The following is a 17,667-nucleotide window of genomic DNA, read 5'->3' on the forward strand; positions in this document are numbered from 1 at the left end:
TTTCCCTTCTTGCCTGTGGGAGGTTCTGATGACATTTTTCTTTCCTAACTGTCCCCTCAGTTTTGCCTGTATGGGTAACACTCTATATAGCTCAGTTTGAAACAGATCTCAGAAACAAACACAAAGACACAATGTCTCATTGTCCACTGGAAAGAGATTAGAAAAATTAAGTAATTGGCCATTAAGTAAAGGCCATGTATTTTGAATTGGTTTAGGATCTATGAGAAATTACCTAGCAATAGATGGGTAATGATAGATTGCAGATTGGAATGCTTATGTGTGGAAAGAGCAAAAACATGCATCACAAATGGCACTTGTTTTCTGCCACTTGCACAAGGTTTAAAAGGAAGTGGTAATAGTAAATACCTTATTAGAAGGCTACAAATGTTATAGGAACACCTGGTTTGCTGTACGCCACTTGGGAATACTCTGTGTCTTTCTTCACCTAAGATTTTGAGGTTATTATGTTATTTATCAACTTTTTCTGATCAATTGTTCTTCCTGTTGATACACCTGCTAAAAAGAAGCTCTACCACCACCTCTACACTTAGTTTCTAAATTTAAACCCTTGAGGGATAATGAATATGGTTCAGAAAGTAGTGCAAAGAGAGAAACCATCTGATAGCAAGCTGAGTGAAAAATAAATATGGAGCTATTCTTGCAATAGCAAATTTGATATTTAATCCATGCTATTTTTCCAAAATCTTGGAAAATCATATTAAGAACAAACTATGTCTAGGGAATTGTATGTATATATATGTACAATTCCTCAAGAGTGGTTCTTTTAAGATCTGCCACAATCAGTTCTCAAACTAGCAGTAACAAAGGTCCTGTATTCACAGAGACCTTCATTTGCCCATAAAATAGTGAGATCTCTGTGGTGCAAAGTGTGTTGGTTGGGTTTGTCACACTCCAAAAGTCTTCTTGTCATGAGAACTGCTAATAGTTTATCTATATTTTACAGTTCCCATTTGCATTAATTTCCACTATGCTGAGCCTATGCCACTCTTTTGAACAAATGTAATCTTGACAGCATTGGAAACAGGATTCAACCAACTTGAAAATATGAGGTTTCAGACACAAACAAGTGCTCTGGTTTTCTGGGTTTATTGCAGTTTTCCTGGGTACATAAAGACCATCTAGTGTTCATAGAAAAAAGTAATTTGGTTTCTCTCTTTGCCTGTAATAAAATGATACTCCTGTTCCCTCCTCTAGCCCCCACTCTTCTCAAGTACAATACATTTGGAGGGCAGCTATGTTATAATGCAGAAAAGGTACATGCAAAGATTAAATATTGGTCAGAGGCCAAACGTTCATGGATTCTGTCGGAACTCTCTGATTTGAATGAATTAGTGCTTTTTTCTGATCCGGGGGGAAGCATGGGCATTAGTGTTACAAGCATAGCATTGTGCTGAAAGGGAATTTTTGTTCAGATATATAGAGGAGCAGTGTAAATAAATTTTTTTTGGTAGTATTAATGTAGAGGCTTAATGAAAAATTCATTGCATAAGTTCATACATATTAAAAATTAACTGCATAGCATTTTGGAAATGCTTGTCACTGTTTCACTATGTTTGAGTGTTCAGGGTGTTTACACAGATCTTAATTATGGAATCTGAACATGGCCAGCCCACTATACTTTTGAGTAGCCTTTACATAAAGTATCCTGTCTAATTAGGCCCAGATCTTGCAATGACTCATATTCATGCTTGACTTTATCTGCTGCATACAATAAAGCTGACGGTTGAAGTTAAGTGCAAGAGTACATTTTGCAGGACCTGCATATAGACTGTAACTTTTATTTTAGTTTCCTGGTTTGTTTATGAACTTGAAAAAAAAAATAATTTCTCGAACTATTTATTGGCTTAGCCATGGGCCTAGAATTTGCTGAATATACTGTAATTTTTTTTACATTCAGAGAAGTTCAGAATATTCACCACATGAGACTCAGTGCCCGGTTTACATTTCTTTTCCAGTTTAATTAAATGTAATGACTGAACAAGTTTTTATATTACATTGCAGTTTCCCTTAAAGGGTTGGCCTGCAGTTACTGCTAAATTTTATTTGCCTTTTACATTCCCCTGAACAATAATTTACAATTACATAGAAAAAGAAGAAAAAAAAAAGAAGAAAAAAAAGAGTACTTTAAATTGTAATACATCACCAACAAGAGTAATTTTATATTTTAACTCCTTAGACCATTTTTTCTTTAGTTTCTATGACATGTCAGTTGAAATAACTGAAATGTACAATCCAAATATAATGAGATTTTGGGCTAGATGTGAGCCCAACTGAAACCCCAGCTTTCAGTAAGCCTTGAAAATAGAGATTTCTGGTATAGAAGAAAGGACTCTAGTTTGGATCTTCCAGTTTGTGTGAGAAGGTATTTGTCTGTCTTTGTTGTTATTGTTGCTGCTGTTTATTTCTTATTCCCATTTTTTTTTTTGTGGCCAAGGGATTTAAATCTGGTTGGCAGCCTGTCACAAGTGGAGTTCCCCAGGGCTCAGTGCTGGGGCTGCTTCTGTTTAACATCTTTATTGATGATTTGGATGACGTGATCAAGTGCACCCTCAGTAAGTTTGCAGATGATACTAAGCTGGATGGGAGTGTTGATCTGCTTGAGGGTAGGGAGGCTCTGCAGAGGGATCTGGACAGGCTTCATTGATAGGCCAGGGCAAATTGTATGGGTTTCAATAAAGCAAAATGTTGGGTCCTGCACTTGGGCCACAACAACCTCTGGCAGAGCTGTAGCTTGGGGAGATTCTTCTCCTTGAAGCTGCTCTCTAGAAGATCACCTCCCAGTCTGTACTGGTGCATATTGTTGTTCCTTCCCAGGTGCAGGGCTCTGCACTTGCTCTTGTTGAACCTCATTATGTTCTTCTTTGCCCAGCTCTCCAGCCTGACCAAATCTTGCTGAATGGCTGCACAGCCTTCAGGTGAATCAGCCAACCCTCCCAGCTTTGTGTCATCAGCAAACTTGCTGAGAAGACATTCTGTCCCATCATCAAAATAATAGATAAAAATAACTGCTTCACCCAAGATGTTTAATGAAAAATACATGCATTTAATTAGAAACATATGCTTTTCTAAAGCATAAAATTAAAAAACAACAACAAGCCTTTAAATACACTTAATGTCTTAAAATTATACTTTTGCTAAAATTACATCAATTTAGTTTTTTATACTTTTTTGTTTGTTTTAAAGCTACCATTAATTAGTATGAAACTGAGACCAAAAAAACCCCCAAAATTCTTTGTGTTATTCTTGGTGTAAAATTGGTTCACTGAAAAAAATAACAGCTCTAATCTCTATTACCTTATTGTAAAAGAAAAATAATATCACTTGCTGTCTTTTTATGTTATTGTCAAAATAAAGAGAATGAGGCACATTTGCCTGTTCTAATATGTTTTAGTTAGAACTAGAAAGGAAATGCAGATAAAATCAAATGAAACAAGATTAACACTATAATTTGCATTACCTGAAATATTTCTATAGTTACTATGACTGTGGCAAAATATTAATAAATACATAAATACTTGCATATATGTTCATAAATACTTCAAATTTGGGGAGAGGTTTCATTAAGGCAAAGTGATGAGATCAGGAATAGGATGGAATAGAAATTTTTAAACTTTGGCATAAAAAATAAGGACTGGGTCAGACCACTCTAGTCTTTCACCAAACATAGTTAACCAGTACTGTACTGTGATTTACACTGCACATAAAGCTGCAAAATGTGATATGAACCAAAAAAGCTATTGCTTACAGAGATACAAAGAAGAAATAGTGGTTTATTCTTGCTCCTACAAAACTAAAAGGCAAAAATACATCAACAGATATGAAACCAGGACATCAGCTGTACTACCTAACAGTTAGGACAGAACATTCAATATATTTGTCGTAGATTTTATGCTATCACCTGGATACTGTGTTATATTTTGTTCTTTCTCTACTGGCCATTATTTCCACCTATCAAAATCTCAATGTGAGTTCAGGAAGCATTAAAGCTGCATATTACTAAACCTGAACTTTCTGTGTGTTGAGGAACATTTTATGAACACACTTATTGGGCTGGTCCCTTATATGTTTGTATAGTTTCTTACTACACAGGTAGTTTGTCTGAGTGAACAGCATTGCCCATCGAGTGCTCTCTTACAAACAAGAATGCAGCTGTGGGCCAGTAGTCCTAAGCTTACACCACAGACATCGCTGCAGGTTTTACTTCTAACTTGGACCACTGGATTCCATTGGCCCTCCATGAACAAAACACATTTATGCAGGCGAGACCCATATGGGAAACATCTTCTGTATATGAGGAGAATCCAAGATTTTGAATGCTACAGTCAATAAGCAGTTCCATAATGTAATTCAAACAAGAAGCTGAGTTGTAGGTTGGTATAAACCCGAAGAATTAAAACAAGTACATATTGAGGTAGAGCTGCTTGAATAACGTAGTATAGCATAACATAGCAGACACAGCTCTTGATGGAAGGGACCTACAGACATCATCTAGTTCAACTGTCTGAGCATTTCAGGGCTGTCCAAAAGTTAAAGCAGGTTATTAAGGACATTTTCCAAGTGCCACCTGAACACTAACAAGCTTGGGGCAACAACCACCTCTCTCAGAAGCTAAATCGATTGTTTGACTACCCACTTGGTGAAGGAATGCTTCCTAATGTCCAGTCTAGAGCTCACCTGGCATAGCTTTGAACCATTCCTATGTGTCCTGTCACAGGATCCTAGGGAGAAAAGCTCAGCACTTGCCCCTCCACTTCCCGTCCTCAGGAAGATGCAGGGAGCAATGATGTCACCCCTCAGACTCCATTTCTACAAAGTGGGCAAGCCAAAAGCCCTTAGCCCACCTTAACAGTATGTGTCTTCCAATCCTTCCACCAGCTTTGTTGCCCTCCTCTGGACACATTAATGTACTTGAACATCCTTCTTAATTTTGTGGGGCCCAGAGCTGCACACAGTGCTCAAGAAGAAGCTGCACCAACGCTGGATACAGCGATGGTCACACTTAGTGTGATGCACCCCAGGATGTCAGTTGCCCTTGTGGCTGCCAGGGCACTAAGCTGACTCATATTGAGTCTGTGCTCATCAGAACCCCCAGGGCCCTTTCTGAAGGTCTGCTCTCAAGCTGCTCCTCTACCAGTTTGTATGTTTCCAGCACTAATCCACTCAAGGTGTAGAATCCAGCATCTGTTGGTGATTCTAAAAAATAGAGTTCTGACAGGTATGCTAGGCTTGGGGAAAGGTGTTGATATCCTGGGGTCATCTGTTTCTTCCAGTATCTCTCATCAGTACTGTCAAGATCAAGGAAAACACTACCTGTGCTACTGAATCTTTCAACATTATTTGCAGGGTCCAGAAATCTCTTTTGATTGACCTTCTTCTTTTAGTTGAAACATCAGTGGTACCCAAGTGAAAGTAGGTAATAATTCGAAGGCTGCACTAACCCCATGAGTTTTCTGTTGATATCCCTGATCTGGGCCCCAGGGAGGCAGCAAAATTCCCTGCAAATAGGGTCTGGACTGCAGATGGTTTACATTATATTTGTTTTAATATATTTGTTCTTCAGTAATTCCAGCAGAATTATTCAGCAGCTAACATTCCTTTACTGTTTTGTCTTCTGAACTGCAAATTGTTGAAGGAGTAGCAATACATGCTTTATTTGTCTTTGTAATTTTAGGAGAGCATTCACTGTCTGGTCAGTGCCTACTGAGCTAGATGAACTTGTGGCCTGATGCAGTATTTTTCTTCTGTGGTCTTGTTTCTACAGAGAATTCTAAATTAAAATCTGGAGTATCCTATGTTTACAGAACTCATGGTTCAATCTCATATCTTAAATTTTTCCAATTACTTCCCCCAAGCCTAGATTTTCTTCCTTAGACAAAGAAAATTTTCAAAGACATACTGTTTTCCTTAATACATGGATCTTGTATCTTCTGTGTGCAATGGAATCTGTATTCCACTTCCCCCTCCCCCATCTCCCTCTGTATAATTGACCTTGTGGAAAATCTGCATGCTATTTTGTCTCACTTTTTGCTTTTATAGCTCTACGTTTGTACATAGATCTTGTAACCCAGACCAGACTAAATAGTTAGGTTCTGGATAGCCTGTGAGAGTTGCTCAGGGTTTCTTTGCTGAAACAGAATCATACTTGAGCCTAAATGCCTACTTTGTAGGCAGGGACACAGTTCTTTGATGTTTCTTGATGTTTGTCTCTTATTCTAAGGTATCTTGGAAGGAGAAAATTGTGGTGGTTATTCTGAATATTCTTTACTCTGCACCCTCATTGAGGAGTGCTTTATTTACAGTGTTAGACTTTGGTAGAAATGTTGGAAAAGCCACATTTTGGTGCACTGCAGAGACACAGATGGATCAAAAGGCAATATAGATGGTATTTTGCTACATGAAAGTGAGGTAACCTCTGGGGAACCATGAAAATATTCATATCATATAATGCCATACTTCTACAAGCTGGGTGAGGTGAGTGGAAGTGAATCAACATGTAGGTGAGTAAGAAATGAATCAGGAATATGTGAGTACCTGAGAGGAGACTAGGAAGAAGGCATACGAACTGGGAGAATGTCTGACTTTCACAATCCCTTCCAAGAGGAAGACCTATCCTTCTGTTGGTTGGTATGACTTTAACAATGATCCACTTGAGCTCCATGCATTCCAAATATTTAGCTCCTCAATGAACTGCTCATATTTAGAATTACTGGTTAATGCTGTGGCAGTTTCTGCTTGTGAAGTATATATATGTAAGTCTGTAGATGTTGCACATCAGAGAAATTTGTCACTTCTTACTTTCTTAAGTACTCATATTTTTTGTCTGTTAATTGTGCAGGTACAAAAGGGCAAATGCAAATTGTATTATTAGAAGCAGAACAAGAGTTGAAAGTGTTTGAGACAACACTTTGGTCCATGTAATGTATTTTAGACATACTAAATAAGAGCTAGGGTTATGTTCTTGTATTATATTGACTCTGAAATTCTCTTTGAATAATTCCTTTAAGTGGTTAAAATTCTGCAGTTATATCTTATTTTTTTCTTTTGTCCTGTGTGTCAACTTAGAGCTGACTGCTTTCTAAAAAGGTTAGTCTGACACTGAAGGAAGTTTCTAAATCTCATTACAGGTTTAAGAGTCTGGAAAAAGTATGAGTGGTATTCTGAAGTAATCTAAACTGTGACAAAGCAAACTTACATGGAAAGGTGAAAGGTAGATATTGCCATAGCACAAGGAAAATATATACTGAAGTCTCCCTTAAGTCTTAGCTTGTCCCTGGTTTTCACTTTAGATTTCTATGTCTCTGTCATGCCTCTGCAGCAAGAAGTGTTAGACGCATTCAAGGGCATGTGGACAGAAGAAGGTAGGGAAGTGAACCCTGTTGTGCACAGCCATTGTTTTGACATGGTGTACACAAAACCATGGATCCTTTTGGGACTACTGCTGTATAGAGCAATTTTCCTGTTACATATCCCAGGTCTTGAGAGTGTCTGCAGGCAGAATGGTGTCAATGAGCATTAAAGATTCTTTATCTCCTTAAAATTAGAGCAGTCTCCAAATTAATAAAGTGAATCAGAAAGAAAAGTGTCACCTGAATTTAAAATAAAGCATCATCTGTATTTAAACTACAAAGACTTACCTGTCCTTTATTAAGTTTCTCTGACAGTTCCTATCTTTGCTTTTAGACCCTCAGTGTAGACACAGATCTGTTGCCAAGCTGGAGTTCTAAAACAAAGCTGTGTCCAAACTGAGAGTGAAGCAAACTTAATTCCCTGAGGACCCCAGGAAACAATGCAAACACTATCAGTCTTCTACCTTAGTTTCCTCCTTCCTGATGAAGAATAACCTGCAGGTGTACTCAATGAGGGGGTTTTACATTCTTTTCTGAAATGTCTGATGTGGAATGTAACATATCAAGCCAATACGAAAACAAGATACCTATGTCTTAATCTGCCTGTAGGGTCACTACTGATCAAGACGAAAGATTTCCCACACAGTCTGCCTCTACAACTTGCTCTATTCTGTTGGCACATGGCATCACGCCAGAGGACAGTAAATCTCCTTCATTTTCTTGCCTGCACAAAGCAGGACAGCATGGCCCAAGACTGCAGGCGACGTTTTATTCTATTCTTTGGTACCCTGTGAAAAAAAATTTGGCTAAAACCTCCTTGTCCTTCAGGCTAGGAGGAAAACAGGGAGTTCAGTGATCTTAATTAACTTATAAATCCCTCTTCAAAACTGGATCTGTGTCTACAAAAAATAAATAAATAATAGAAAATCAATTAACAGTTAGAGAACCACCAGCATTTTTCTGCTCTCAGTTTACAATGTAACGTCACTTTGGTTTCATAATCTTTTAAAAATTATTTCAGCTTCTATAAGTGACCCTGAACTTAGTATAAATTGGAGCAGTTAATTATTTTTCTCTCTTACAATTTGTATCAAGGGATCTTAAGGCATTTCAGAAAGAGCAGGGGCCTGATGGTATTTTGTGAGAGAATGGTCTTGAGTCTTCTGCAGATCCGTAAGTATGCACAAAATGTATTTGCATTTGTACATGAATAACTACTTTTCTGTATGTGAACTATATAATTTTGGTTCCAGTTGTTATGATTACTACATTTTGCTTTATTATTACTATTACTATTACGGTGGGTTTTTTTTTGTTGTTGTTTTTTGGTTTGTTTGTTGTTATTGTTTTTCTTTAACTGGAGCATTCCTAAAAGCTTCCCACTGCATTTCTAGCAGAAATGTTCATACTATTAGAATTCTTTTCCTACTCTTGATCTACAATTCTTACTCAGATTAAATTCCTCAGTGGTGTTGGAAGGAAGATAAGGCCAAGAAAGACCATGAAATCATGCAACATTTGCATAATTTTAATAAGAGTCTACAGAAAAACCATAAAGATGTGAAACTAAGTGTGTCACATTCCATGTTTTCTCACCTTGAAATTTTACTATTTGAAGTTATTTTTATGGCAGTATAATTTCTTTACAGCTTCCCAGATAATCCATTTCTCCTAAGAGACAGGCACTTCATATCTTTTTTTTTGCAGAATTCTCTGAATATATCAATTTTCTGGTAAGACTTGAGAAACCTATTACTGTGCATCTTTTATCTATGAATTAAGTTACTGATATGCCAGAAAACTCATGGAGTATTGTAAGCAGAAACACAAGCAAGCAGTGTGTCTACTTGATTCATTTCTGCTTTGAAGTTGACTTTATTCAGGAATACATGGTGATTTTTAAAAGCTGCTCGGGATCTCGGTTTTAAACCGCTGTTCTTCACTTCCAAATAGAGCTAGCTTTAAACAAATCATTTGACCCTCAATGATACATGCATCATAACAGCCAAAGAGTTTCCTTACCAAACTCTGGCATCCTGATACTTGCAACTTTGTTCAGCACTGAAAGTTACTCTGGTCTCTGTTTTACCTGCATCTGAAGCTTTTGAAAAGCCTATTTTGAATCAGAACTTTGAGTGCAAGAACCGGAGAGTAAATATGTAGTAATTATTATGCATGACTAATATTTAGGAGATGACTAATCTGAGGACAAATGTACAGCTACTTTTTCTGTATGCCAGCTTCTCATGAACAATCTTGCAGTCTCCTTGTGCAGGCTTATGAAGCTTTTATACAAAGAGAATCTGCCTCTGGGTTACCTGCAATGACTATTTTTAAGAGAAGTTGCTATTCGTACTGCATTTCACCCTAATTCGAAGCAAGGGTTGTTACTACTGTGTTGCAGAAGAGATATAGAGGATTTTAAGTCACATGTGTTGTGAAGATGAAGTAACATCTGGCAGTAGCAATAAAGATTGGCAGAGATTCTCTCCTTTAATTTTTTTTTTAATTATTATTTTTTTCCTGCTCACAACCAAGCGGAGCGCTGGCGTGAATCTGGACACCACACCATAAAAACCAGACCAGAGTGTAGTTGCAACCATGCTTGAACCTAGTCCCTCCAGCTCTTCATTGAGCAATATTGAAAGCCACAAGTGTAGTCACAGAAGAAAGCACTAGACGTAAGCGCCTTCATGCAAAATGGCTGCTCACCAGTCACAGAGTTTTATGGTGTGATATATTAGTCTGGGTGACAGGTAGAAAAAAGAAGGACAGATGAGATGTTGACACAAAACCAAAGACCATAGAAATGGCTGGGACTAGTGGTGGGAATTAATTTCTGATTTTGGTGGCTTTTTTTTTTTTGTTTGTTTGTTTTTTTGTTTGCGTTTTGTTGTTGTTGTTATTGTTGTGGTGTGCTTTCACAGTTTTCTTTCCCTGATATTCACTCTAATCTGTACAGCAGCACTTGTTCTCCTCGTACTGACCTTAGTGCCTATTACATCAGGCCTCAAAACACATTAGACAGAAAGTGGGAGAAACCAGAGGTCCCAGTATGAACTCCTCTGTCTGTGAAAATCTGCGTGAATTCAAGGAGGACATGGATAATCCTGGTGGTCTCTAAGTTTAACCCTTTCAAAAATAGTCTTGGAAATATAACAAGCCAAATGTATTCTTTTCTTTTAACAAATAGTATTTCCAGACAATTATTTGCAGATCAGTGACTTGCTACAGCTTTGTACTAAAAGAAGTAAAGTTTAGGTCTATTATTTCTTTCTGTATAATCCTTTAATGGGATTTTAACAAAGTCTTCCTTTTTGCAAAGCAGATGGTCTTATTGAAGCATCTTAGCATAGCAGAACTCATTTGGGCCCTACTTTACCTAAATTCTGTGCTTTCTTAAGAAGTTTGTCTAAGACGCTGCAAGTGAAGACTGCCTTACTGATGGGTTGCCCTGTTGCCGCTCATTCTCAAGTTACTGATCGTTGCTACTTCTCTCCATATTTCCAGAGGAAATAAATTTTTTCTTGGTGTAAACACAAGGGAAACAATGAATTGTGAGGGTTTTTTTGAACATTTTTTATCATCTCTGAAGGTGAATTATTGAGATACAGATTTAATCACGCTCAGTGAGTTATATGGCATTTATCTGAAGACAATAAACTTCCTGTCATCAGCAGAATGTGTTGAGAGGAAACCTCTGTTGTTTTTTTCTTTAATCCAGTATGAAAAATGAATCAAAGTTTTAGTATTATTTTTTAGGGTGGTAGAATTGCTATTACAGTGACTAAGTCTTGAATGAAATTTAAGGTCTGTCCTTATGTCTGTTTCTTTAATGAAAAGGCACAAACGAATAATCTGTTTTCAGGCCTAGAAAATCTGAACATCTCTGATGAAGTTCCATATCTGATAAAGACTGCAGAAGGTCCATAAAGCTCTTAGAACAAATGTGGCATTCAAGAAGGAAAAAAAACCAAAATCACTGCAAAGATTAATAGCTGAATTAAAGAAAAAAAGTTTCTTATTTATGTTGGAAGAGTTTAGAAATTGCATTCTAAAATGAATGCACTGTGGAAAAAAAAACCAGTTTACTTGATGAGAGAATGTAGTAGTGACTTACTGCTCAGCAGTATGCACATAGGCTCATGACAAGAGGAAGAGGAGGAATAATCTTTTCACTACTTTAAGAATAAGGCTACAGGTTCATAACAGGGATATTTACCCAAATCACACTTCTGGCATCCATCTGAACATGGTATGCAATCTTCAGAGTCAGGATCTTCCACTTCACCTGTGTTTTGCAGATCAGCAATTTTGGGTTAATTCTTGATATTAGAAGGCAAACGTTTGAAAGCACTCAGCAAGGTTTCTGGAAGTAAACTTCATACAAATCCAAAAAGGAGGAAGATTTGCAGCTATTTCTTTTATAATTTTTTCTTGCTTAACCCCACTCAATTTGAGGAAAATACTTTTTTACATGAACATGATACTAGAAGAGCATGAGAGCTGGAATTTAAGGACCTCAGGGTCAGGTGTGATTGTGTATTTCAAAACAGGAGCCAAGACTCCTAACCACATTTCTGTAAAAAGTTAAATAAAATATTTGTGAACTCCTACTGAAGGATGCTTACCTTCTTTACAACTATGCTTCTGACATATGTTTTGATTTAGGTAAAAGCCTCTGAAACATCTTTTGCAGTGGCTGGAGTCCAGGCAAACCTCACAGTGTGCAGAGCAAGGCACACAGGTATGCTGTGAATGATAGTGACCTGGAGGACAGCTCTCTCTGCACTCCCCATGATACAGGAAACGTTGGATCCCTCTTCTATCTGTGTAGCAAACAAACAGGGAAAAGGTGTCAGCAACAGAGGACATTTGGGCATCATAAGTAGTTTTATGAAGTACTGGTGCTACAGCTGGTGAGAATTTTGTTCACTGACTGCTAGATTGTGCAGTTTTACAAATATGTATGAAAGCTTATGGACTTAAACCTTCCACATTCCTGGCAATTTATCACATATAAAGATGACATGGTAGTGAATAATTACTGTTTACATTCATCAATCCAATAAAATAAGGGTCAAGAGATTTCCATTACCGAGTTCCCTTACAGTGAGCATACAAGTAATTGTACTGTATTGAACATGTGGATGTAGAAATTCCATTAGGAAAACAAAGCTGCCCACTTCACCTTTGGAAAGGATCAGTCGTGTCTGTAGTAGATTAAATTGTAATCCTTTTCCTAGACACAGCTAGACTCTGGAACAATTAAGATTTGAATCTGAGTAGCAAGTGTGTATCAGCTAACAGGGCAAAAGCATTCTCTACTGCATGGGAAACTGGGAGATCCCCTGCTTCAAATTCTTGTGAATGAAACCCTTGGTAACTGCTACAACTCCATATGCCATATGCTGCAACATGAGAAGTTATCTGAAGGGTTACACTACAGCATAAATTGCATATGTTATTGTGCTAGGTGTATTTGATTGCAATAAGTACTATTTTTGAAACTGCAGAGAAAGCAGCAATAATAGGAAACAATTGCTGCACCGCAGCACAAGTATTCAGATTTTGTTCCTTTTACTTTTCATATACAAATCTTCAAAATTATCTTTTCCAGCTTCCTCAAGGTATGACTCCCATTGGATTTTTAATTTTGTCATACACAGAAATAAAGGACCATATGTTGCTGTCCATCATAGAGAAAGACTTGGGGAGCAATTATACAAACTTCTCCTTCACATTGCACTTTTTTTTTTTTCCTGTGTTACTATTGCTGTTTCTGTCTCTATTTCTTCTATTTTTTAAGATTTGTTTTCTTTTGTTGTGCTTTACTTCTCTTTATTTATTTATATTTCTGTTTCTCCTGTTTCTCCTATTCAAAATATACCAAGGGAAATGCATAAAAATGGAAGGACAATACAGATTTGTCTTTTCTTGTACTTAAAAAAAAAAGAGTTCAAATTGCCTTCAGGGTTAAAACAAGGCTAATGAAGCAAATCAGTAGGAAAAGCACTACTTTTTAAATTTTTCTCTAACAGGTGGCCCTGAGAAAAGGGAGGCTGGAGACCATGGAAGGGGAAAAAGCTTCAGGAAGAAATCTTTCTTACCAGTTCCACAAGTGGTGCATTTGTTAGGTTCGCTGCCACTGCAGTCCAGGCAGGTATGATGGCACAAATGACATTGTTCTTTAAATCTGAACTTTCCTCTGGGGCATTGCAAAACACAGCGGCCATCATCAAAGACTCTTTCAAGGCAGAGAGAGGCATAAACACCAATTTAGCAACTACTTGCTCTTGAAAGGTATCCTTCCTTCACTCTATTTACAAGAGCCTTGTACTTTACTCCTTCATTTTCCTGATCTCATTCTTAGTGTGTACCAAGTGGAAAGTCAACCATCTTTTGAACCTGGATCTTGGACTTCAGGGATTAGGTTTTTTCTGAGATTTTTTTCTGAGAAAGTCACATTTTGGTCTATTCCTAGGTGTTCTTCTACCACAATCTCTGCGGTGCTGACTTATTTTAGAAGGAAAGCAAGACTTGGCACTTCTTTGTAAAGGAATAATTAATTTGTTAATGTTTCCTATTAGTTTCAACTTAAACGTTTCCTGTGAGCAGTGCTATGGCTTCAGTAAAATGACTTTGTACATGAAATGAAATCTATCTGAATGTTGGCCTTTAGGAGCTGTATTTTTAGCCTTGCATATCTACATGCATTTAGGAGTTTTGCCCTAAGTCTTCTCCTTTTGCTGGGAAATGAATTATTTGCTACAGAAACGTTTTATGTGATGAAAATTTCTGGTCCATTTTTCACTGCTACTTAATGTCTACTGCTTTTAATCTGGTTGGAAAAAAACTAGAAAAGCATCAAAACAGATACAGCTATTAAAAAAATATAAAACAAATTGGCTAGAATATGACAGTGTTTTCAGTATCAAGAAAACATGAGAAGAAAGACTCTGATCTTCCACACAACTATTTTGACCAGTTTGGTGTTGGAGGACTTCAGTCACAATTTCTACAGAAGATGAGCACCATTCAGGATCTTAGTACAGAATCTGAGACTGCCAGCCTGTCTGTACACCTAGGAAGCAGTAGGCTTTCCATAACATTAAGATAGTGCATGTTTCCTTGGAGCCAGCAAATGGCATTACAGAATGTCTGCAATATGCCTTCATAAATTTGAGTTGGTAGGGTCATTGTCAGATTTATTCTGAAAGAAGCTGAGAAAAATGTCCTCAAAGTTTAAAACCTATTTTGTCAAATAGTCTTTGATACCATTTAAAGGAATTTAAAATAATAACAACAACAACAAAAAAAAGAAGATTAAAAAACAATGATTGGAAAATCTAGGCTTAAGAAATATGAAGATGGAAGAACAGGCTGTTATGCAAACAGCCTTCCTGAAGTTCACATAACAAAGAAAACTCAGGAATTGATTAAAAAGACTTCTGAGGCTGAAGGCAGGCTGCTGAGGTGAAGTAGGGGTAAGCTTGCATGGGTAGATAAAGTATTCAGCAAAGATGTATCTCTGCTCTGGAGTCTGGCAGTAAGATAATTCTGTGATGACTGTAGCTCATTGAGCAGTACCTGCATGGTTAAGCCCTTTATTCAGCGCTTTATGGGGACTGCAGACCCCTCTGGCTGGTTTCTGTGCGAATGCAATGTGACAAAACTAGTGGATGCAGCTGGGCTGTGCTTATATGCAAATATTACAGTGTTCTACTACATGTGCTGGCTGTAATGTATCCATCCTTACAAACAACTCACATAGTGGTAAAGTACATTTTTATTACTTTTTGTTATGTTTCCCCTAACGGAGGACAACAGCAGGTCAGATCTTGTCACTAATATTTATAGCTCAAACTGTAAACAGATGGGTAAAGAATGTCCTGAAAATCATCTTGGCCATATGCAAAACTGCAATTAAATTTTTATTATGATATTTTTTAAAGGTAATAGCATTTTGAGTTGTCAAAAAAGAGAATGATCTGACAGTGACTTTATTATGAAATGAGATGACATCTACTGCTAAGTTTACACAAAAACAGATATTATTTAACATTTTCATTTTCATGTTATTTTTCAGTAATCCCAACCCCCACGTTTTTTCATCCTTTTTGAGGAGGAAAAGTGTTCCCCTGTAGGAAAGCAGGACTGCGGAATTTTAGTCTGTATTATCTAATAGCTACTCATTACTGTTTTCAATAGATACCATCTATTCAGACACCATCTGAAACTCTCAAAAGTGACAGGATTTACAATTGTGTTTCAATTAAATGGGTCTATTTTGGGTACATAACAAATAGTGTCCATCGGAAAGATTTATTCTTTGGCCTCTGGCTGAGTTTTTTCTTTATTTCTTTTACTATTGGCTGTCCTAATACGAGTTTTTCTAACAACTTTGTGCAGAAGAGGCACAGAAAGGTTTTGGAAATGTTAGATACCAAAATCGAAAACTGTTAAAGGATTTTTCATGGGAGAGTCAGTAGCACCCTTCCAGAAGGTCACAGAGATCTAACTACTGCAAACACCTAGGCCGTTTTGCCTAATGGTGTTGATCTGTACCTCCTTTGTTTTGCAAATATCTTCGTATAAAACTCACAAAATAGGTTGCAAGGAAACGCAGACAATATAATTTAAATGAAACTGTGAACTGGAGAAATTCTATCCACAGTCCAAAGTTCTGCCCAGGCTACCAGAGCTAATGCCATTTCTGGTGTAATACACCATCAATTAATCCTGTTACCTCAGTTGTAAATTTGCTTGGGCTCCATTGGCCCTGGTGTGTCTTTTATTGGCATAGTCATATCATAGGTATTTCCAGGGTAAAAAAGCAGGATTGTCTGGGGATTTTTTTAAATGCAATTATTTCTGATTCTGATTTCATACCAGTGTGAATATCAGCTGGTTACAATGCAATCCAATGCAACAAAGCCAGAGCTATCTGTGTGAGGGTAACAGCATTGGTAGGACATGAATTTAAAGCCAGCAGGTTACTGAATTAGGTGCAAGATGACCTGAATTTAAGACTCTGATCTGCAATGTCCTGTTGTAAAGATTCTTTAGAGTTCCGTTCACTCCTCACTGTAGGTTAGAAAAATCAGTCTGACTTAAAATGCTTTATTTAGGGGACAATGTTTAGGTGCTATGAATATCTCTAAAATTACCAGTGTCAGTGTCCATATTCATGCCTTGTGCCAAACTCTGTAGCTTTGTACAACTTCAGATGCTTTAGACGCTTGGAAATTTGTCACTGTTGTTATTCTGGCTTTTATGACTTTGAAAGGATGACAACGTAAGAAAATTCCACATGTTAAAGGCAATTTTACTTTTTCTGTAGAAATAATCTGGCTAAACATCAACCACCTGTGCACTCAACTGTCTTGTTTTCTTACTTGCTCTGGTTTTATTTGCCCTAATCATTGCTCGCTTCTTCACTCAACTGTGCAAGCTAGTGCTAAAGACCATACATCCACTTTTCCAGATGATGATGAGAGGTCTTTGGGCTGCACTGTGCTGGGAGACAATTACCTTGTGAGTGGGCAGCTGATGCACTTGTCCAGCTCAGGTCCAATGCACTTCTGACAGGATGCTTCACACAATTGACATTCTTGGGAATCATCAAGATATTCCCCTGGTAGGAAAAAAAAAAAAAAGTTTATTTCAGATCAGTACCTCACATTAAAATAAACCATGTACTGAGCCAGGTTTGAAAATATAATGAGTAAAAAGAATTAGATCTGTTTTGTATTGGAAAAATAAAAGTAAGTGAATTTGTCAGAGAGTGATTATTGTTGTTTGGGTTAATATTTCCTTGGCATCAGTTAAACTATGGAACTTTTTAGGACTCTCCTTGCAGAGTTGCATCAAAACCAGTGCTACCTAGGAGTTTTCATTACTTACTGTCCTTGGTGCCGCTGCAGCATGTTCATCATGGCAAGCTGCAGCACAAAGACTGTGTGCTTATGGGCATGGGACATGTTATGTGAGGAAAAGAATTTACGTAAGCTTCCATTAGTCAGAAACATGTTAGTGCTTCTCAAACCTGTAGCTATAGCATCTTTTGTCCAGCTCCCAAGCCACTTAAGCTTCACTTCAGTAACTGGAAAGGCCATGGAGCAAATCCTCCTGGGGACAGTCACAAGTCAATTGAAGCCATGATTGAGAAAAATCAACGTGGATTTACCAGGGGCAAATCATGCTTGACAAACCTGATCACCTTCTACAACAAAGTGACCCGCTGGGTTGATGCAGGGTGAGAGGTGGACATCGTCTACCGGGACTTCTCCAAGGCTTT

General features: G+C 37.5%; 1 protein-coding gene across 1 annotated transcript in view; it reads right to left on the bottom strand.

Annotated features, from left to right (window-relative positions):
• PCSK5 (proprotein convertase subtilisin/kexin type 5) overlaps positions 1-17,667 on the bottom strand; it is a gene marked incomplete at its 3' end in the record, with an annotated part of 193,093 nt that overhangs the window by 3,695 nt on the left and 171,731 nt on the right. Inside the window, exons 22-25 of the mRNA XM_009999796.1 lie at positions 16,902-17,004; positions 13,478-13,614; positions 11,999-12,196; positions 11,590-11,658 (exon numbers count right to left, since the gene is read on the bottom strand). Coding sequence (XP_009998098.1) covers positions 11,590-11,658; positions 11,999-12,196; positions 13,478-13,614; positions 16,902-17,004 — 507 coding nt within the window. The remainder of the gene's footprint in view (positions 1-11,589; positions 11,659-11,998; positions 12,197-13,477; positions 13,615-16,901; positions 17,005-17,667) is intronic.

The sequence above is a fragment of the Chaetura pelagica genome, unplaced genomic scaffold (assembly GCF_000747805.2).
Source record: "Chaetura pelagica isolate M959 unplaced genomic scaffold, ChaPel_1.0 scaffold216, whole genome shotgun sequence".
NCBI classification, from domain to species: domain Eukaryota; kingdom Metazoa; phylum Chordata; class Aves; order Apodiformes; family Apodidae; genus Chaetura; species Chaetura pelagica.